The sequence below is a fragment of the Neomonachus schauinslandi genome, chromosome 12 (genome assembly GCF_002201575.2).
Source record: "Neomonachus schauinslandi chromosome 12, ASM220157v2, whole genome shotgun sequence".
Classification (NCBI taxonomy): domain Eukaryota; kingdom Metazoa; phylum Chordata; class Mammalia; order Carnivora; family Phocidae; genus Neomonachus; species Neomonachus schauinslandi.
The window spans coordinates 9375519-9398981 of NC_058414.1; the positions used below are offsets into that span (position 1 = coordinate 9375519).

Sequence of the window (23463 nt, forward strand, 5' to 3'; positions counted from 1 at the left end):
TATCTTTTGCATGTGGATATCATTTTCCAACACCATTTTTGGAAGAGAAATTGTGTATTCTTGGCACCCTTGTTGAAGATTAGTTGACCACATATATCGTCTGTGACACACATGACATTTCTTCTTCTCCATTAACCTTATTTCTGAGGTTGGGGAAGGCATACCTTAGGGTACGTAGGGCCCATGGCAGATGTTTTACAGGGCCACCATTTACATAAACAATTTGAATCAGTGTATCAGCCTCATTCTTGTGTCCTGATCACTGTCTTTAGGCCACTCTCTTAGAATCTGGGTTAGGCATGGGGACCCCAGGAAAACCCCCGAGCTACTACTCCTGGAGCTTCTGCGGCATCTGGTTTGTACCCTATAGGGTGAGTGCTCTGAAGAGAAGAAATGGGAGTGGGCCCTTGTATGTTTTGTCAGGGCTTGGGGCTCCCCACCCAGACTGCACTGCCAGGCTTCACCAATCCTAGGATGCAAGAGGAACAGAGAGAATTCTGAGGAAGGGCCTAGGGCGGTATTATGTTATCTCTGTCACCCTGCTAAGTCTCATGGGCACCATATCAGAGCACATTTGAACAATACCATGCAATGCCCACTCCCACAACCTTCTTTTTGGACAATAATCAATAATAAATCTGTGTTCCAACATGGAGCGCAGGTGTTTTGAGTCTCACATAGTGCAAGTTAGAACAGTCCTTTCTTTCACCTATATTTTTGTGGAGTAGGATTATAGCACTCTGCTAGGTAGGAATTGGCTATCAGTCCCTGCATTGTTTTTTGTGTATAATGCTTTATTGAGATGTAATTCATATAGAATTCACTCGTTGAAAGTATACAATTCAATGGTTTTTAGTATCACAAAGGTTTGCAACTATCACCGCAACCAATTTTAGAGTATTTTCATCACTACAAAAAGACACCTTGTACCTCCTAACCATCACTTCCCAATCTCCACTCCCCTAAGTCCCACAGAACCACTAATCTATTTTCTGTTTTTGTAGCTTAGTCTGTTCTGAGTAGCTCATATAAATGGAATGCAATGTGTAGGGTAGGGGGCGGATCTTTCCATGTCATTATCTGCTTAGGAAGTCAGGGAGTCAACTAGTTAGTCAACTCTTTCTTCATAAATGAAGGGGTGGGGAGGGCTGTCCCAAATGAAGTTCAGCTTGCATCAGGAGAGGCCTATTTTTTTTTTAATTTTTTATTGTTGTGTTAATCACCATACATTACATCATTAGTTTTTGATGTAGTGTTCCATGATTCATTGTTTGTGCATAACACCCAGTGCTCCATGCGGAACGTGCCCTCTTTAATACCCATCACCAGGCTAACCCATCCTCCCACCCCCTCCCCTCTAGAACCCTTAGTTTGTTTTTCAGAGTCCATAATCTCTCATGGTTCATCTCCCACTCCAATTTCCCCCCTTCATTCTTCCCCTCCTGCTATCTTCTTTTTTTTTTTCTTACCATATATTGCATTATTTGTTTCAGAGGTACAGATCTGTGATTCAACAGTCTTGCACAATTCACAGCGCTCACCATAGCACATACCCTCCCCAGTGTCCATTACCCAGCCACCCCATCCCTCCCAACCCCCACCACGCCAGCAACTCTCAGTTTGTTTCTGAGATTAAGAATTCCTCATATCAGTGAGGTCATATGATACATGTCTTTCTCTGATTGACTTATTTCGCTCAGCATAACACCCTCCAGTTCCATCCACATCACTGCAAATAGCAAGATCTCATTCCTTTTGATGGCTGCATAATATTCCATTGTATATATATCTTCTTTATAGGAGAGGCCAATTTCTTGCATGGAGAAGAGCAAAGGAAATAATTAGCTAGATGGAGGCAGAGCAGCTACCTGAGTAGTTATCTTACAATACTTGTTACCAAAAAATACTGTATTTTTTCCCCCAGAAAGACCTTACCTCTGCAATTGTTCTGTATACCAGGTATGCAGAGGCCGATCCCCCTAGCTCATGAATAAGGTCACATGAACAGTAGTAATTCATATTTCATTGGCTCACTACCTGCAAACTGACCCCCTCCCAAATATATGGGAGTCTTCATAATATGCCTCCTATGTTCACGAATAAGTCTGCTCCCCTGAGTCTGCCTCTGCTTCGCAGGGCACCACTATGTCTGGCACCTGACTGGCTGTGTCTGGTCTGTAGTAAGAAGGAGGAAATGCACAAGATTGATAAAGCCCATCTTTCCTTCAATGTGACTTTGTTTTCCTACAACCCATCTCAGGTTGAGCTGAGGACAAGCCCCAATCCCACCCACACTGTTCTCAGAATCACACCAGGCCTGCAAACAACTGAGGCTTTCTTGCTGCACCAGATGGTTATACCTCGCTCTCAGAGGGTAAAGAGAAGACAAACTCTTGCAAATAGCCTGGTGCTGGGGCTGCCTGCAAGTCCCCAGACCTTCTCAGAGATATCTGAACCCCAGCAGTGAGATCTCTGCTGTACCTTTAATTTCCTATCCCAGTAAATCCTAATGTCTCTTATATTCTGGAGCACTCAAGATGAGCTTCTCTCAAGAGCATGCTGTTCTCAGTGTGACCTTTCTCCCAAGGTCAGCAGAGGAATGGTGCCCCACAGACACATGCCTTGACGAGAGACGAGGGTGGAGATCGTAATGTTACCACAACCTTTGGTCTAAGTCTCCCATATGAAATCCAGTTACCAGATTTCATAAGCACGGTGTTTTAAGTTCAGCTCCTCATTCCGCCTTAGGTCCTGACCTCGTGTTCCACAGAAGACTGCATGAGCTGTAGCGCCCAGACTGAGTCTAGCAGAGATTGTTCTTGCACCTCTTCTTGTTCCTCCATAAACTTTCCTGGGATCTAACCAGCTTCTGGGTTCCTTTTTGCCTCGTTGTCTATCCCTCAGTCTGAAACAAGTTAAATCCTCACTAATTCCTACAGAAACCTAGAAATCAACCTAGATATTTCAGATAATCATGATAGATTTTGATCCTAGGTAGAAAGAGAGTATGGAAGAGTCTGAAATTGTCTGTTTTGACTCAGAGACTTCAAGAATGACCAAGCCCTCCTCTGTTAAGAACCTCTTCAGCAGCCCCTACTAAGTCCTATGAGAACAATGGCCCTGTCCTCAGCAACAGGTGCAGTGCCGCAGAGAGCCCATGTTGACAACTGCCATAGGGACAAAAGCAGAAAAAGACGCTCTCTAATGTGCCATCACGTCTTCCTGGGAATGCTTACAGAACCCAGACTTGGTTAAAATCTAATATGCTTTTGGATTCTACAAGTATAGTATAAGCCCTAGGATCCAACTTACATTCTGAATTTCAGCACAAGCTTCAAATCTATTGAAACATCCACGACCAGACACAAAATTTGGATCAGTTTCTAATTCTCCTTTGACATGTTTGAAGAGACACTTAGCCTTTCCTTGATCATTACCTTTCAGTCATAAATTGAGTCCCACAAAGCAAGAAATTATATAAATGACCTCAAAATACATGAGCTGTCACAGGGAGACAGAGTAAAAAAGACAACAGGAGACAGGAAATAGCCAGAGGTAAGTGCTCTTTGCCAGGTATACTTTGCAGTATTCATCCACACATTGGACTGCTTTGTATTTTCCATATCTCTGAAATGAAATATGCCTAATGGAACAGCTTGTTGAAGGCAGCAATTCCATTTATTTATTTATTATTTATTTTATTTTATTTTATTTTATTTTATTTTATTTTATTTTATTTTAGTGTTTATTAGTTTCAGGGGTAGAATTTAGTGATTCATCAGTTGCATATAACACCCAGCGCAGTGCTCATTACATCAAGGGCTCTCCTTAATGCTCATCACTCCATCCCCTCACCCACCTCCCCTCCAGCAACCCTCAGTTTGTTTCCTAGAGTTAAGAGTCTCTTATGGTTTCCCTCCCTTTATCACTCTCTTTTTATCTTATTTTATTTTTCCTTCCCTTTCCCTCTGTTCATCTGTTTTGTCTCTTAAATTACACATATGAGTGAAATCATATGGTATTTGTCTTTCTCTGACTGATTTATTTTGCTTAGCGTAATACCCTCTAGTTCCATCCATGTCATTGCAAATGACAAGATTTCATTCCTTTTGGTGGCTGCATAATATTCCATTGTATATATATACCACATCTTCTTTATCCATTCATTTGTCGATGGACCTCTCGGCTCTTTCCACAGTTTGGCTATTGTGGACACTGTTGCTATAAACATTGGGGTGCATATGCCCCTCCGAATAACTGTTGTTGTATCCTTTGGATAAATACCTAGTAGTGCAATTGCTGGGTCATAGGGTAGTTCTATTTTTCAGTTTTTGAGGAACCTCTATACTGTTTTCCAGAGTGGCTGCACCAATTTACATCCCCACCAATAGCGTAAGAAGGTTCCCCTTTCTCCACATCCTTGCCAACATCTGTTGTTTCCTGTGTTGCTAATTTTAGCCATTCTGACTGGTATGAGGTGGTATCTCATCATGGTTTTGATTTCTAGTTCCCTGATGCTGAGTGATGTTGAGCATTTTTTCATGTATCTGTTGCCATTTACATGTCTTCTTCAGAGAAGTGTCTGTTCATATCTTCTGCCCATTTCTTTACTGGATTATTTATTTTTTGGGTGTTGAGTTTGATAAATTCTTTATAGATCTTGGATACCAGCCCTTTATCTGATATGTCATTTGCAAATATCTTCTCCCATTCCGTAGGTTTGAAGGCAGCAATTCTTAAATTTTTGATCTCAGAATCCCTTTACACTTAAAATTTATTGAGAATCCCAAAGAACTTTTGTATGGACAATATCTATTAATATGTACCAGTTTATAAATTATTACTGAAAAATGTTAATTATTTATTAATTTGGCAACATAACATAAATTACGTGCTATAGGTTAATGTAAACAACATATTTTTATGAAACGTAACTATTTTCAAAACCAAAATAATGTGCATGAGGAGAGTGGCATTATTTTACATTTTTACCAATTTCTTTACACCTGGCTATGAGAAGATAGCCAAACTTTTTATATTTGCTTCTCTATTAAATCTGCTATGACATCTTATATCGTGTTGCCTCTAGAAAACCCCATTGTACACTCATGAGTGGACAGTGAAATAGGCAAAGAATGTCTGAGAACTCCTCTCGCACCTTGACTCCACTGTCTACACAAGCCCATTTGTGCTCAGCATCCTACATGCCTTGCAGGCAATGAGTCTGACTTCCAGAGCACCAGCTGAAAGGGTTTCAGCAGTCACCAGTGTTGCCAGAACAGCTGCAAGTGCTTATCTAGTTTACAAAAGATGTTATGTTAAAGATCATTGCAGCAAATCTACAGTAAACCTTCACATCCAGAAAGACAACCCCAGTGTGTGCTGCTGTTGGTGGTCCAAAAATCCCCGTTCTATGATGGATTTCACACAAAATACAATGAAGAAACTGGAGACAATATGAGACCTCCGATCATGAAAAGAAATTTAAATGGAGAGTTTTAATTCTGCAAACCAATTTTTCATGACGTTACCTAATTGGTTTGTTGTTGTTGTTTTAGTTTTTATTATTTAAGTACAGTTGGCATACAATGTTATATTAGTTTCAGGTGCACAAAATACTGATTTGACAATTGTATGCGTTATGTAAGACCCACAATGATAAGTATAGTTACCATCTGTCATCATACAGTTATTACAATATTATCGACTATATTCTTTATGCTATACTAATGACTACACTTCTGTCTAGTTCACCTCCCCTGGGTTCTAGATCGGGTATATTGCAAACTGCTGCTTTCATATTCATGGCATTTACCTTATTTGCTACATCATGGTACAAACTTGTCTAAATTTAAAGAAAAGGAAAAGGAAAAAACAACGTCATGGTCTGAGTTATTTTAGTTCTGTGAGGATCTGTTTCTTTATATTTCAAATAATGACATTAGAATATAGTTGTATGTTTATGTTAACATATTAAATTACTCTCAAAATTAACAAAAAAGAAGAAAGAAAAAGAAAAAGAAGAAAGAAGAAAGAAAGAAAGAAAGAAAGAAAGAAAGAAAGAAAGAAAGAAAAAACACTTTTGGCCTTACAGCTGCCCCCAAAAAGTCCCTGATGATACTTTGAGAACCAGTTACTGGCTTAAGGGATCAAATTTGTCTTAAATTAGAGCTGTAGAGCATATATGGCTTACAGTTGGAAGAAACCATCTTGTGTATCAACAGAGAATAGGGGTAAAGCCAATCTCCCCTCTATACCCCTGGGCTAGCCTGTTTCCTCCCCAACAAGCCAACAACCTGGACCCTGATGTATGGACAAAGTGTAGGACAATCTCAAAAGGGAATTGCTGTGTAAGAAGAGGAGAATTTGGTGGTCTGCCTACTGGGGCTTCCCCTTGTACTACCCAAAGGAAAGGTCTTTATCATGGAGGCTTGGGCAGCTCTGGCAAACACAGATAGGACTGGAGGACCCACTCAGTGGCTTAGGAACACAGAAAAATCTAGAAGCTTGCCATATGACACACACGTGAAGAATAAACAAAAAGATATTTAATAAATCAAAACACAAGCAAACAAACCAAACCTTAGGCCTTCACATGTACTCAAGATATGCTCCTTCACCTGACCCCTCTCCTGACATTCACGCTACCTGGAAGATCCTGTCATGCAGCCCCGCTCACTTTCTCAAGAAAACCTATCTCCTACAAGAGGAAGCCTCACTCCCTGGACCCTCTCAGAGTGCCCAGCCTTGAGTGGTGTCCTAGTTTCAGCCAGGTGAACACAGATGTTCCCCTCTCCCAGTTAGATTCCTTTGTCAGGAATTGCCTATTGTCCTCACCACTCGTAGGTATTTGTTTTTGACATTAATCCTTTACTGTCCCCCCTTACTTACATAGATGAGTAGGGAAGGGCACCCTAAGAATCTGGTTTGGCCTTAAGTGAATAAAAAGTTGTAATTTCAAGGCCCTGGCCCAAGTCTTTATGCTACTAAAGAGTGGCCACCGGAGGATGACGGTCCTGCAGCTTGAAAGGGCAGCAGAACGGATCCCCGCATCTTCTGTATTAAAGAGCCTCCAGGAAACAGGAGGGTGAAGAAAGATCTTCCGCTCCTCTGCAAAACAGCGTAAGTGAAATTTCCACTAACAGCAGACCTGCAGAGCAGACAGTATTTAGGAAAAGATGGCAACTCCTTAAATCGGTTTTACATTTTTTTAGTCTTTGAAAATATTGGTTGTCCTCCGTGTAAGTTTGTGTACTTGCCAACAGTTGTCCACAGGTACCCACCACATTTTAAGAATGAGAAAAACGATCTTCACTTCACAGCGAATGGGTTTGAGGAGACAGCAAAGGTCACCAGACTCACCATAGCAAAGCCAGCCCTGGCTGTTTCTGCCCCACCTGCCTGTGGTGTTCTAGTCTAAATAACTCAGGCTTTGGTGAATATCTGCTGTGGGGTATTTTGTCTAGTGAAGTCCCTGAGGTGGGAGAGGGTGGTTCCTAAGGCAGCTGAACATCAGTAGTTAGGGGATTAAATTTCCTCCAGGTGGAAGCATGAAAATTGGGAGCAGTAAGAAAATTTCCTTTACTGAGGGTTGGACCCCAGGACAAGGAAATGAAGCAGAAAGTGGAGCAGGCCCTCAAGGGATGCAGCTACATAGGCACGCTGTTATACAGTTGTTTCCTTGAACTCTGAGGATAGTTATGCTGAGTAATCCCTTTAAAATGATGTTCCCCTACACTGTAATCGCCGGTGGCCATCCCATCATAGGGGGTGTTTCACATGAACAGTTGGGGGAGACAACAGTACGCAGTGGGGAGCCAGGCCAGAGGCAGGAGGATTGATCCCTTCCTGTTTGATACTGTTTTCCTCTATCATGTCACTTTTTATTATACTCAAGCATCTTGCTTGGTTCCAGAATAAAAAAAAAAAAAAATGTCTTCCTACGCTGTAATCCTTACCTTTCTCACCCACTAACTGTAGGAACCCGAAGGGCAGAAATTACCTTTTTTTAATGTCTACTCGTCATCACCTAGCATCATCTGGCATTCAATCAATATTTAATTGGGGGTGGGGGGCATAAGATATTTTCCTCAAGGAGAAATCATTACATCTATTTGGTCCCAAATAATTAAAGTGACAACAAGAACAAAGAGAGCCAACAAAGACTGTTGTTAATCATACTGTGATTACATAAATGGCACGATTTATTTGTGTCTTTTTACTATGCATGTTATGTTCCCGGGCAATTAAGAAAGAGGAATCTTTCAGGCCAATTAAATATTTAGATGATTAACATTACCTCCTGTTACCAAAGATATGTTTATTCAAACACAGGGACTGAAATAAAACGTGAAAAGGAAAAAAAAAAAAAAAGGCCTGTGGCTCCTCCTCCAGACACCCCCCTCCCAACTGTGATGAATAGGAGGGACTGTTTCCCCCCCCTGCCCCTGGGAGACACTATCCTTGCAGTGTTTTAGGCTGTTTTGAAATGCTTTTCTTTAGAAGAATTTTTTTTTTCCTTGATACCAAAGAGCTGCTGCTGCTCGCGTGGCTGGCGCACCGGGGGCAGAGGACATCTGCGGAACCTGTCGACTGGTGAAAATGCAGACTGATGATGGCGCGTCTAGGGACGCGCTTTCCCTGGTCTGCACGCCGCACACACCTTGAATGACAGCGACTTATTCTCTACAGGCTTTTCCTGCGGGAAGCGCCACGCGCGGTCCTTCGGCTTGCTCTGGAAAATCCGGAGAGGGTCTCGGACGCAGAAGAGGAGCCGGGCGCGGCGAGCCCGGGAGCGATTCCAGAGCCCGGGGACTCCGGCCCTGCCGTGCGCATCGCCGCGGACCGGCTGTGCAAGCCGCGGGCCCCTGTCCCCGCGGGGCCGCAGCCTGAGAGCGGGCGGCGGCGGCGAAGGGGCGATGCGGCCAGGCGTGTGCGGACTCTGAGCTGCCTAGCGCAGCGGAGGCTCCGGCCTGAGCGCTCCCCGCGGAGCCTGCGCGCTCCCGGCCGGGCAGCTTCACCCGAGCCCGCGCCACCGGGGATCGGCGGCCCAGTCGGCGTCCGGGCGGGGTGGGGGCACCACGTGCAGCACAACAGCTGCCGCCAGATGTGCCGGCGCCCCGCTGCGAGGCCGGCCCCCCGGAGAGGCTCCTGCCCGCTCCGAAGCCCCGCTCGTCCTTGCCGCTGGCAGCCTTCGTGAAGGAAGCCGTCGACCCCCGGCCGCGCAGGGTCGCGGAGAGAGGCGGCGGCGGCGGGAGCACGCCCGGGCTCCCAGAGCGTTGCTCGAATCGAAGCGCCTCACCAGGAGGTTTGTCCCCGCCCGCTCGCCGTGCCGCGCGGCCCCAGTGGTAGGGGAAGAGCGCGCGGCTGAGATGGGCGAGACCATGTCAAAGAGACTGAAGTTCCATCTGGGCGGGGAAGCAGAGATGGAGGAGCGGGCGTTCACCAACCCCTTCCCGGACTACGAGGCCGCTGCCTCCGCGGTGTTCGCCGCCGGGGCGGCCGAGGAGACGGGCTGTACTCGCCCCCCACCCACTACCGACGAGCTTGGCCTCCCTTTTCACAACAACGGAAAGGTGAGTCGGCGGTCGGCGCTGGCCGAGCCTTGGGCCGCACCACGTTGGGGGGGGGGGGGGTTGGCGATGGTAGCGTCCACCCGTCCCGCCCCGCCCCCAAGGCGCGCTGACGTCACCTCTCCGCGCCGGGCGCCGCGCGAGTCCCAACCTGGGAGCGCGAGGGAATCGGGGAAGAACGGCGTCTGGGCGCGCTTTCTGTTAGCAAGCTGCCCTGCTTCCGGGAGGAAGGGGTATGGATTTGTTTTGTTGACAGCTTGCCTTTTGATAGGCGCCTCCTGGCCTCTCATGCCTTTGAAATACATTGATGAAGCCTCTATTTCTTGGCACGTGGAAGTGAATGTCAGGGCTGTAGTGGCGGTTGACATGCAGATTTATTTTCTATCGGGGGCCCTCGCACGCGCTCCAGCCTCTGGAGCTGCAAGCGTACCCCCTGACAGTCTGTTCCTCGTCTCCCTGAGACCGGTTTTATCATCAGGCCTGGCCCCTGGTCCCCTGCCCTTGGGATTTACGGCATAGGAACAACAACAAAAAAGCATTGTTCATAAACAGTAGTGTCATTTGGATTGGTCTTGTCTGCGTGCCCAGGACTTTGAAACGGGGTGTTTGAACAAACGTTCATTTCGTAGGGGAAAAGTGGAAATAAGGGAAGACGTGAACATCAGCGTAACTGTTCACGTTTGGTGAAAGCAGACGTTTACCAGTTAGGTTATTGTTTTTTTCACTGACCTAAGTGTTCCAAGTCCCAGTTCCCCTCCCTGGTTCCCCATGTATTTTGCATTTTTACTGTAAGTCACAAGTAGCGTAAGAGTAAAGAGAAGAGGTTTCTTAAATCTGGAGGGAAAAAAATATTAAGGAACCAGCAACGTTTCAAAGAAAAAGTTGTAAGAAAAAATGATAATCCTCATCAGTTCATTCAGTCCCATGTTGTTAATTCTTGTTCTGCTCGAGTCCAGTTTTTTCATTGGTTCTGGAAATTCTTATCTAATTCAGTTTTATGATCTTAAAGTTAGGTGAAATCTGCATTTTTTACCATTGTGTATCTCTCTGAAGATGAAGCACATTTGCAAAAGCATAAGAGTAAAACAATGACTGTAAATGACAAAAGACTTAAAAAATGGCCATAGTTAAAGATGTGATGAGAGTTCATTTGATAAGGAAATGTAGTTATTTCTGTGGTGTGGAACAGTTTAAGATAATTGGTCATATTGGAACATATATCCATACACATACACCTGTTGAGGAGGAAGATCTTCCTTTGCCCTGTGGTCCTTCTAGCTGGACTTAGAATCAAACCCACGTAAGAGATTAACAGGAGAAAATAAAATTTAATAGGTGTACTTGCAGGGAATCCATACAGACAGGAGATTCCAAAGATAATGAGGCAACAGGAAGCTTTTAAGAGCTAAGGAGAGGTGTGGGGGGGGGGGCTGAGGACACAAAGGGGGAGAAAGACCATTAGCAAGGAAGTGAAAGGGGATGTTTGGAAAAACAAGGTTGCCATATTATGCAGATGAGTTCCTTAGGTAAAGGGGAGTCTTTTTTACTAGCTTTCTTCCCGTTACAGGCTCTCCTTTACAATGTAAATTTAGGCAGTTGTGGGGGAGGCAGAGAGCTTTTCCTGCATCTGCTGGGTTTTGATTACTTTAAAAAAAAAGATTTAATTTTAGAGCATGGTGGGGTGTGGCGACAGAGGGATAAGGAGACGCAGATTCCCTGCTGAGCAGGAAGCCCAATGCGGGGTTCCATCCCAGGGCCACCCAGTGGGTGATCTGAGCCACCCAGCCACCCCTGGGTTTTGATTACTTTTAACTCAAAATAATGTTTATGCCAAAGGGGCCCATCTTGGGGTTGCCTCCTCTTGGGCCCTAATACCCTAAGAAAGTTTATCATCACTTATTTGTCAGTGCTTCCCATGTAATTTAACATGCCAAATAAACATATTTCGCTCTACATCTATTTTTTACAATGTAAGAGACAAATCCTTTGAGATTTTCCAGGGACCCTCAGAGAAATCTAGGTTGTTATAATGGCAAAGACACCATTTAGAATTCGATTTTGGAAAGTTGTCAAAATGTCAAAAATTTTGAGCACTTGACTAAATAGGATCATAGATCATTATGAAATAGTAGTGATTCACATAACCAAAGTGGAAACAAGAGATTGTAAAGGCAAATCCAAAAGGTTACATAGTTGAGAACAAAATTTAACTCAGAAATATTGAAGACTCCCTTCTCCTAAGTGATTAAAATCTTGATACAGACGACACTTAAGCGCAGAAAATTACTTTGATAAGACACAGAATCTTTGCTTTCTGGGCAGACTACTTAAAAAGTAAAGACAAACCTTTCACAGCCTCTCTATAGACCAATATTTCAAGAAAAGTTTGTCCTTTTAACAGGGAGAAAACCGAATTCTAATTTTGCATGTGTACTTTTGATATTTAGACTCATTCTTTAAAAACTTAAATTCATTCCAGTCTTAGCCTGCTTGCTCACACAGAAAATTCCTTTCCCAAGACTCCTTTTCTACAACCTTCCCATCCATTCAGGTTTTACCTCTTTCTTACCCTGGAACAACCAGTCGTTTTACTGTAGGACACAGTTACACTTTTTTTCTTTAACAAAAAACATGTTCTTCGTATCTCTCCTTATCCAAAAAAATTGTGCTTTTTTTTAGCCTACTTTTAATACAGTTGTTTCCTTTTAGTCTTGTTATTTCTATTAGTTTAAATGACATGTATTGTTTAGAATTCTTAACCCTTAGGGACCTTAATTTCTAGTGAAAACTAAGAAGTAAACAATTACGGATTGTCTGTTCCACAAGCATTCTGTGAATTGGCTATTTTATGAATACATTTCACAATTTCTAGAAGTATATTCTTCCTCATAGTAGCTTTTTCAATGTGGTAAACCTGTTTACCAATGGACCCAAATATCTTTAGTTCCTTGGTAATAAGAAGCCCAAAGTAGATAAACCTGTGCCCAGTAATCATGTCTCAGAATTCCAGCACTTTGGATATATCATCCTAGTCTCCTAGACTGTAGATTTCTGCTGAGAAATCCCATCGGAGGTTTCTCTGTAGGTTATATATAATCTTTTCACTTGCTATCTCTAGGTTTCTCTGTGTGGTGTTAGAAGGTAGGAGAAGGACAGTAAAGTATCCCCTGATGTGGGAAACAGAGACAGAAAAAAAGAAAAGAAATTATTAAATTTCCTTATTACTCACAGCCCACGGACAAGTCCTTGAAACAGGCAGTAACATTCCTCTAGGGACTCAACTGCCTCAATGTCAACAACCTTGCTAAGGGCAAAAGGCCCACTTAGCCCGACCCCCCGTAAGTCTGCTTTAACATATAAAAATTCCTTCAGAAATTTTCCTTTATCTCTAAATCCCGCAAGATATGTGTTGGCAATCATCCCCCAAGCATATAGCCCACTGATATACATCTGAAGGGTCTCAGGACTAAGGTTTTATTAAACGGTAATAAATGACCTTTTCCCAACAATAGCTAAGTCCCTTCAAGGTCCTGAAAACCTTGTTTTCAAAATTCCTTAGAGACTTACGCTATCCGTAAACCTCCTCCCAACTTGTAGGTGTATAATCACCACCCCTCACAACCTCTTTGCAGCTCTTTCTGCCCATGGGTCCTGTCCCCGTGCTTTAATAAAATCACCTTTTTACACCGAAGACGTCTCAAGAATTCTTTCTTGGCCATCGGCTTCGAACCCTGATGTCTTTCCTACATCATCCCCCAAATGGAGAAGGGACTTTGAGACTGGGAAACAAAGCAGGCGACTTCATACGGTTTACAGAGTTTTATTCAGGGGAACTTACTGATGGGGGATCAGGTGGAGAATGATCCAGACATTAGTCCAGAGACTTTATAGAGGGAGGGGATGCACAGAAGGCCATTGTAGTGAGATCGGAGGGTTTGCATGCATTTCAAAGGGCTTGCCTGTATCTAATTGGCAGTTAATCTTTAATTACATCTTATGGCACCACCTGTGCATCAGGAAGGGGTGAGCCTATGTTATCTCTAACAGATTCATGGGAGGCCAAAGCAAGCCTCCCCCCATCCTGGCCTTGATGGGCATTTCTAAGGTATGTATGTTAATCTTCCAGGGGCCCAGAACATGTAGCTTCAAGAGATGTCATCAAGTGAACATGAAGAACAAGATGGAGGGCCAAAGATGGAGTCAGTGTTGTCAGCACTCCTACAGTTTGATTTTTGATTGTTTTATTATAATGTGTCTTAGACAGGGACATTTCGGATTAAAATAATGGGGTGATCTATTTATTATGTCCAGATCTTTTCCCGGGTTTGGGAAGTTCTCTGCTATCATTCTTTAAATAAGGTTTTGCCCCCTTCTGTTTGTGGAACTGGTGCAGATATTGTTGTTTTGTTTTGAAGGTGTCCTATAGATCACATAGACTTTCTTCACTCTTTTTAATGTTTTTTTCTTTTTTTGTCTTCAGACTGGGTTGTTTCGAAGTTCCTATCTTCTCACTGATTTTATCTTCTATTTGGTCTACTCTGCTTTTGATTCTCTTTGCTGTGTTTTCTATTTCATTAAATTCTTCAGCTCTAGAATTTATTTTTGATTCTTTTCTATGATTTCCATCTCTTTGTTAAATTTCTCATTTTGGTCATGTGTTCTTTTTCTGATTTCATTACATTTTCTTTCTGTATTTTCTTTTTTTTGTTTTTATTTTTATTTTTTTAAGATTTTTATTTATTCATTTGACAGCGAGAGAGGGAACACAAGCAGAGGGAGTGGGAGAGGGAGAAGAAGGCTTCCCGCGGAGCAGGGAGCCCAGTGCGGGGCTAGATCCCAGGACCCTGGAATCATGACCTGAGCCTAAGGCAGATGCAGCTCATTGAGTTTCCTTAAGACAGCTATTTTGAATTCTTTATTGGATAAATCATACATTTTCATGTCTTTGGGTTTGGTTAGTGGAAGATTATTGTGATATTTCGGGTATGTCATGTTTCCTTGATTTTTCATTAACATGTGTCTGACTCCAGAACACATCTGCAGGAACTGTATCCCTTTCATGTGCTCTGCTCTGGGAATCTTACATGCTACTGCCCCAATTTTCCTCTTCTCCCCAGTCATAGAGCCCTCCCAGTAATGCTCTGAATGCCATGAAAGAAGAATGAGTCTCTTCAGCAGAGTCCTGCACAGATTTGAAAACTGGACATTCACTCAAGGGCTCTCCCTTTTCCCTATGGGAGAAAACATGGGCCATCTATTTAGCCCTATGCCGTTCCACCTTTGGGAAGCGGTAATGCTGATAAAGACAAGCTCTTTCCCAATTTAATGCTTACAAACTTATTTTTTTTTCCTCTAATGGACTGTTGGAACTTTTCCTCTCAAAATCTGGACTTCTCCAAAGGTTTTCTGATCCGAAAGTGATTGCTCAACTCGGGGTTCTGCATGCACTCTCAGATCACAGCTTGGGGGCGGGGGCGACAACTAGTTCCCAGTCTCCTGTAGGTTCCACAGCCAGTACCAAAATCTCTGCTTATTACCTGATAGACTGGTGGGCGAGACCTCCCATGGTCCCTTGGTGTAAGGAGCTGGGTTCCACAACTCACACAAAAGCACTTCTGTTTGTGGATGGATGCCTAATTTTTATTGTTAAAGGGAGGACAAAAACAAGGGATGCCTAATCCTAATGCTGCAGTGATGCTGATATCACCCTGGTTTAGGTCTTTGATCTTTATCTGTTAATTTTTTCCTGAATGTACACAAGAGGTTTCTGGATCAGAGATTTACTATTTATCAGACAGACTATAACCAGTGAGTGGTTCCATGTGTCTCAGGTCTTCCCTGTGGGGCAACACAATGAAAGCTATGTCAAATGTCCTCCATATGCAACGTCTGTGTATTGTAGGCAAATAATGAAGAAACGTAACTTTGCTTTTTACAAATGGAAAAGAGGCAACTGTCTTCCCTTCTTCTGGGAGAGTTTCATTAGAAATATCATACTCTTAAGTCTTTGGAATGTAAATCGATTTCTCTATGAAAAAGATAAGCCTGTTACTCTTCAGTTATACAATTCAGAAGTGTCTCCCTGTTTTATTTTTAATTTTTTAAAAGATTTTATTTATTTATTTGATAGAGCACAAGCAGGGGGAGTGGCAGGCAGAAGCGGAGGGAGAAGCAGGGTCCCCGCGGAGCAGGGGGAGCCTGATGCGGGGCTCGATCCCAGGACCCCCAGATCATGACCTGAGCCGAAGGCAGTCACTTAACCCACTGAGCCATCCAGGCGCCCAATGTCTTCCTGTTTTAGGGCCTCATCCCCCTCAAATATAAACACATACCTCCAGGGTTAAGTAAACCTCTCTGGACTTAATACAATGTATACAATTGTAACTTAATTCCTAAGGTTTGCTTTTAGTCTAGAATCCCAAATTTCAGGAAAATGTGCTTGAAAGCCCTAAACTGTGTGGTAACACAAAAACATTTTCTCCGTAGTCTCATAGAGGGACATTTTTATAACAAGTCAGTCTGTCAGTAAGACGCACAGTCATAAATTTGTGTCTAATAACAGAACTACAAAATACATGAAAGCAAAAAATAATAAAGGGTTAAATAGAAAATTCCACAATCATAGTCATGGATTTTAATATATCTCAGCAGTTTCTCTGGCAGCTAGATCTTTCAGAAATCATCAAAGACATAAAAATCTGAACACTATTGGGGCGCCTGGGTGGCTCAGTCATTAAGCGTCTGTCTTCGGCTCAGGTCATGATCCCGGGGCCCTGGGATCAAGCCCCACATCAGGCTCCCTGCTCGGTGGGAAGCCTGCTTCTCCCTCCTGCTCCCCCTGCTTGTGTTCCCTCTCTCGCTGTCTCTTTCTCTGTTAAATAAGTAAATAAAATCTTTAAAAAAAAATTTGAACACTATCAACTACTTATTTAAGAAGCTGCTAAATTTCTCTGGAGAAAGGCTACCAGTGATTAAGAATACTTGTTTCTATAGCTCTTAGCAGCCTTGGGACTTAATATTTTTAAATTTTTTTATTATTTGTTAATATGATAAGGCAAACTATGGTACTTATATTTATTTGCATTTCATTAATTGCTAAGTAATTTAACATTTTTCATATGTTTGTCATTTCATATTTTTTTTTTTGTAAGGTACCGTGATAATTTTAGGTCTATTTCTATATTGTGGTCTTTTTTTACTTATAATGTTTTATATTGCAGATATTTCCCCCTTGTCATTAATTTTTAAGCCATCTTTCTTACATTCTTTAACTTACGGAAGTTAACATGTTTGTGTAGTCAAATCTATCTTTTTTTTAAAATTTTTATTTCCTTTGGTTTCTACAACTTATTTTTTGTAATCCTACCAATGCCTATAGTCCATATAGGGCATTACCTCATTTAAAAACTTACCTTATAAAATCAAGGTAGACACCAATGAAGCATCGAAAAGGGCCAGGTAATATAATCTCTACCTCTTACGTTCTGAGGTTATTTAAGTATTTATTATAATATTGCTCTATTCTTACACAATATAAATTTCTGTATTCTTTTGGTTCTCAGATCATTCATAATTTCACAAGGCGAATCCAGACCAAAATCAAAGATCTTCTACAGCAAATGGAGGAGGGGCTGAAGACAGCTGACCCACATGATTGCTCTGCTTATACTGGTTGGACAGGTGAGAATGTGGGATACAAGTAATTGGTATGTTCTATTTTGGACTTATAAGACTTGAATTAAAATTTTTCTTCTTTGAAAAGAGTAAAGTTTTGGAGTGGGGGGTGGGGTGGGAGGGATGGGGTGACTGGGTGATAGACACTGGGGAGGGTATGTGCTCTGGTAAGCACTGTGAATTGTGCAAGACTGTTGAATCTCAGATCTGTACCTCTGAAACAAATAATGCAATATATGTTAAGAAAAAAAAAAAAGAAGAAGAAGATAGCGGGAAGGGAAGAATGAAGCGGGGGAAATCGGAGGGGTAGACGAACCATGAGAGACGATGGACTCTGGAAAACAAACTGAGGGTTCTAGAGGGGAGGGGGGTGGGAGGATGGGTTAGCCTGGTGGTGGGTATTGAGGAGGGCACGTTCTGCATGGAGCACTGGGTGTTATGCACAAACAATGAATCATGGAACACTACATCTAAAACTAATGATGTAATGTATAGGGATTAACATAAGAATAAAAAAAAAAAGAAAATAGTAAAGTTTTATACCCTTTAAGTGATATCTTGAACTTTTTCAGTGATGAGTGCTTTGGAGTTTTATTTCTAAGAAATATTTTCTGCTTGAAGTTTGATATGTAGTATGTCATATTTTTATAGCATTATGTATTTGACCTAATATATGGGTATCGATGAAAATGCATAATAAGAGAAAACTTGCCTTAGGGTCAGTTTTTTGTTTGCCTTTATTACTTTGATCTTTGGGACAAGTTGTAGTATGTGATTTCTCCATTATGCATAAACTGTTTAACCTATTGCTTGTACTCATTTGACTCATTTGTTTTTTTTTTGTTTTTTTTTTTTATTTAAAGATTTTATTTATTTATTTGAGAGAGAGAGAATGAGAGACAGAGAGCATGAGAGGGAGGAGGGTCAGAGGGAGAAGCAGACTCCCCGCCGAGCAGGGAGCCCGATGCGGGACTCGATCCCGGGACTCCAGGATCATGACCTGAGCCGAAGGCAGTCGCTTAACCAACTGAGCCACCCAGGCGCCCCATTTGACTCATTTGTACACATAAAGATTTTGTTTTTGAATTTGGTGATAATAATTGAATAAGCAACCTGTAATACACATTACATCAAAAAACTTAATTTCAAAATTATCTTGTCTTAACTATTCTTTACATTCTTACTATTTTACCATATAGCCCAAACATTGTAATAATAATTTAGGGAGTATAAAAGAAATAAAAGACCTTCTTCTGAGAGATTAGACTGCATTATGGTTACTGCTAATAACAATTTATGTATCAATGTACAGCCCTTGTTAAGTTTTTATAGTGTAGTCAATGAACAGCATAGACATAAGTATTCATGTTAGAATTACTGAGAACTGATACCTGCTTTTGCAGTGCACAACCAAACATAATGGCCCTGATCTTTTTCTGTGTTCATTTTTATATTTATTTCTGTGATGCTTTATTTGTATTTGCCTATTATGAATACAACATTTACATAATGACATTAAAATTAAATTTTTCAGAACTATTAAACTCAGAAAGACATGGAGCTAGTTCAGCTTACAGAGCCAAAGAAATTTACCTTAAATGTAAATTTAGATAATTTTAGCTAACTTGAATTAAAATGCAGGAAGGATTTTTAAGAAATATTTATTTTAGAGAGAGAGTGCCTGCGAGTGGGGGGAGGGGCGGGGGGAGAGAGAGAGAGAATCTCAAGCAGACTCCCTGCTGAGTGCAGAGCCTGATACAAGGCTCAATCTCACAACCCTGAGATCATGACCTGAGCTGAAACCAAGAGTCAGATGCTCAGCTGACTGAGCCACCCAGGAGCCCCGAGATAATTTTAGCTAACTTGAAGTAAAAAGCAAAGAAGGATATTTTTACTTTTATTTATTTATTTATTTTAAGATTTTATTTATTTGAGAGAGAGAAAAAGAGCATGAGGTGGGGGGAGGGGCAGAGAGAGGAGGAGAAGCAGACAGCCCACTGAGCAGGGAGCCCAGTACAGGACTGGAACCTAATGCAGGACTCAATCCCAGACCCAGAGATCATGACCTGAGCTGAAGGCAGATGCTCAGCCTGACTGAACCACCCAGGCACCCCAAGAAGGATATTTTTAAAGGAAAAATAACATAGTTATTATTAGCACAGATTTCCCCTAAAAAGTCTTTTACTTAAAACATTTCTTGTTGAAATGGGGGTTTGAAGTCCATGATTATTAGGTTCTAAATAAGCTATGCATCAGAAACAGAGGGCTTTATAATAACATATTATCAGCCTCCATCCCAGAATGATTACATGAGGATCTCTGGCAGAGGAGTCCAAGAATCAGTATTTCTTAAAAATCCCCATTTGTTGTCATTTTTTGGAATCAGTGATTGAGCCATCATGGAGGTATTTGGTGTGAATGGTTAAAAATAATATTTAGGGCCATTCAGAACAGACAGGCCCAGATTGAAGTGGTACCTTCTGCCTCTGCCCTGATTATCAAAGCCCTCAAGGAACCACCAAGAGACAGAAAGAAGCAGAAAAACATTAAGCGCAGTGGAAATATCACTTTTGATGAGATTGTCAATATTGCCCGACAGATACGACACCGATCTTTAGCCAGAGAACTCTCTGGAACCATTAAAGAAATCCTGGGGACTGCCCAGTCTGTGGGCTGCAATGTTGACGGCCGCCACCCTCATGACATCATAGATGACATCAACAGTGGTGCGGTGGAATGCCCAGCTAGTTAACTACAAAGGAAAATGTTTCAATAAAGGATCATTTGACAACCAAAAAAAAAAAATAATATTTAGGGCTTTGGGATTCAGGTAGCACTATGGAATCTACTTAAACCCATACCTCCTATCTTTTCTCCTAAAACCGTGCAATATAAGAAGAATGAATGAAGCACCCACAACTTATTATTTTTTTTTTAGCAAAATTGTGAGATAGAGAATACACCAAATAATAATGTATGAAAAACACATAGAATCCAGAATAACTGTAGAAAGTGACACTGGTGTCCAGGTGAGGAAGCCAAATGACCCATTGGTGGCAAAATGTATTCTGCACTTCCCCCTCTCCCAAATCAATAAATAATTATTCTCAGAAGGATGACACACACCCTCTGGGGGAATTTTTGAGGGCATATCTGAACACAAAGTGGGCAAGGAAGAGAGGCAGAGAAAAATGGTATGGAGAGCATACAGGGAACAGAGGTTATAGAATTTTTTTAAACAGCATTATTCTAAAAAAGGGCATTATTTTATGAGGCAGGAACTTCATCCCTGGTGGCACTGGCTAGTAGTGTAGTCAAAAAGGAAACGTCAGTGGGTCAGTGGTAGGAACTCTTGTGAAACAAATAAGGATATGAGAATCAAAGGAAATCTGGTCACCACGAGTCACCATATACAAATAAACTGTCACTTAGTAAGAAGAGGATGCCCTTGAGATTAAAAAAACGGGGAAAGCTATCCTAACATTTTCCCTCTTTTAGAGAGTCCTCCTGAAAAATTCACCTAATTCAAACTTAAGAAAAAATTCAATTGTCTATGTAATATTAGAAACAAAGGAATATCAAATTTTGTCAGTGGAAGAAGAAAAAAACACCAGGAAAATGCCATTACAATGTGGAGAAGAATTGCAGCATTTTCAACATTAACTTTGGAACTTAATTAAGCAATTGTATCACAAAGCAGAAATAAAAGGAACCCGGAAAAGAGATGGCAAGACGCTAAGATGATGTGAAATAAGAACTGAAAGAACTAAGAAAAGAAATTGAAGGACAAGAAAAAATCACTTCAGAAATAAAGTCCAAATGACAAGGGGCTGAAGAAGGAACGGACACTACAGAAAGCACAGCAATACCATAAAAATGAAAAAACATAAAATGAAGAGAGAACTCTAGTTTCTGGTCTGGGAAATGAGTTTAGAAGTTGTCACTGCAGAGTAAAGAGCTGAACAAACTGAAAGATAAACAATTCTTAGATCCATTAGCGAAGTGAGGTCATAGGGCAAATGTCTACACCAAAAATAGGAGAGATAGATAGGGAGATACAGAAAATCACAATTTACTGGAGCAGAGAGCCACACGAAGGAACATCCATGGGAACGAGTGTGGGGATAAGAAATTTAAACTTTAATTAATTGCTAGAGGCTGAGTGTGAACAGTTATGAGAGTTAAATGCCTCTAAATGGACCCAGTTATAAGGATCCTTCTTCACTTTTTCAAGTATTCTCACTGAGATTGGAGAAAAATCCCTTTGTGCTTCTGGAAGGGCTAGGAAAGAGGAACCATTTTGAAATATGTGAGAGCATTGTTTTTCTTCACCAGATGGGCCCTCAGGAGAAACTATTTCACCAGAACCTAACCTACTGGAGTTTTATTGAAGCCAGACTTCCCTGGGGGAAGGGAAGTACCAACTCCAGCCCCCTATAACTGTCCTGTCCAACCTACAGGAAAGAAAACACTGAGAAGCACTAGTAAAGGTCATAGCCCAGGGGCACACCAAAAGACTGAGACCTAATCATAGGACCATAGAGTGCTTCTACTCCCCTCTTCCTTACCACATTACTAAAGGACCGGTTACTGTAGTTTCTTTTACCCTGTACATTATGTTGACCTTGCAATAAAAATTCACAAGGACTACTAAAAGGCAAAAAAGTAAAATAGAATTAAAACAGTTTGAAGTGACTTAAGTAAACGTCAGACCCAGAATCAGATACGGCAGGAATGTTGACATTATCAAAGCAGGAATTTTCAAATACTGTGATTAATAATGCTGAGGATTTTAGTGGAAAAGGAACCATGTAAGAATACATTAATAATGTAAGTAGAGAGATGGAAATCCTTTTTTTATTGTTTTTATTTAAATTCCAGTTAGTTAACATACAGTACAATATTAGTTTTGATATATAATATAGTGATCCAACATTTCCATACAACACCCAGTGCTCATCACAACCAGTGCCCTCCTTAATCCCCATCACCTATGTAACCCAACACCCCCACCGACCTCCCTACTGATAACATCACTTTGTTCCCTGTAGTTAAAAGTCTGTTTCTTTGTTTGCTTTGTTTTTTTGTTTTTGCGAAATTGCACATATGTGTGAAATCATATTGTCTTTCTCTGACTTATTTTGCTTAACATAATACCCTCTAGCTCCATCCATGTCAGTGCAAGTGACAAGATCTCATTCCTTCTTATGGCTGAGTAACATTCCTTTGTATATATGTATACCACATCTTCTTTATTCATCAGTTGATGGACACTTGGGCTGTGTCCATATTTTGGCTATTATAGATAATACTGCTGTAAACTTTGAGGTGCATGTATCCCTTTGAATTAGTATTTCTGTATCTTGTGGGTAAATACCTAGTAGTGCAATTGCTGGGTCGTAGGGTAGCTCTATTTTTTAACTTCTTAAGAAACCTACATACTGTTCTCCCGATTGGCTGTGCCAGTTTGCATTCCCACCAATAGTGCAAGAGGGTTGCCCTTTCTCCGCATCCTCACCAGCATCTGTTGTCTCTTGTGTTACTGATTTTATCCGTTCTGACAGGTGTGAGGTGGTATCTCATTATAGTTTTGATTTGCATTTGCCTGATGATGAGTGATGTTGAACATCTTTTCATGTGTTTGTTGGCCATCTGGATGTCTTCTTTGGAGAAATGTCTGTTCATGTTTCTGCTGGGATCTCTGTTCTCCCCATCATCGTTATCAAAAATCTGCCCATGTTTTAATTGGATTGTTTGTCTTTTTGGTGTTGAGTTTTATAAATTCCTTATATATTTTGGATAGTAGCCCTTTATCACATATGTCATTTGAAAGTATCTTCTTCCATTCCATAGGTTGCATTTTAGTTTTGTTGATTGTTTCCTTTGTTGTGCAGAAGCTTTTTATTTTGATGTAGTCCCAGTAGTTAATTTTTGCTTTTGTCCTTGCTTCAGGAGACATACCTAGAAAGAAGTTGCTATGGCTGATGTCACACAACTTACTGCCTATATTCTCTTCTAGGATTCTTACGGTTTCAGCTCTCACAAAAATAGCTTGAAATCTGGAATAAGTGATACCTCCAGTTTTGTTTTTCTTTATCAGAATTGCTTTGGCTCTTTGGGGTCTTTTCTGGTTCCATACACATTTTAATATTGCTTATTCTAGCTCTGTGAAAAATGCTGGTGCTATGTAGATTGCTTTGGGTAGCATAGACATTTT

General features: G+C 41.4%; 1 protein-coding gene and 1 pseudogene across 2 annotated transcripts in view; both read left to right on the plus strand.

The window, feature by feature from the left end:
* The first annotated feature begins 5218 nt into the window (after nucleotides 1-5218).
* Nucleotides 5219-5502, plus strand: LOC123326400 (annotated as a pseudogene).
* A 3792-nt stretch (nucleotides 5503-9294) lies between these two features.
* Nucleotides 9295-23463, plus strand: part of LANCL2 (LanC like 2) — a 52184-nt gene continuing 38015 nt past the window's right edge. For both annotated transcript variants that reach the window (XM_021703685.2, XR_002481116.2), the window contains exons 1-2: nucleotides 9295-9575; nucleotides 17135-17252. In XM_021703685.2, the coding sequence (XP_021559360.1) occupies nucleotides 9372-9575; nucleotides 17135-17252 (322 nt within the window). In that variant the 5' untranslated portion in view covers nucleotides 9295-9371. The remainder of the gene's footprint in view (nucleotides 9576-17134; nucleotides 17253-23463) is intronic.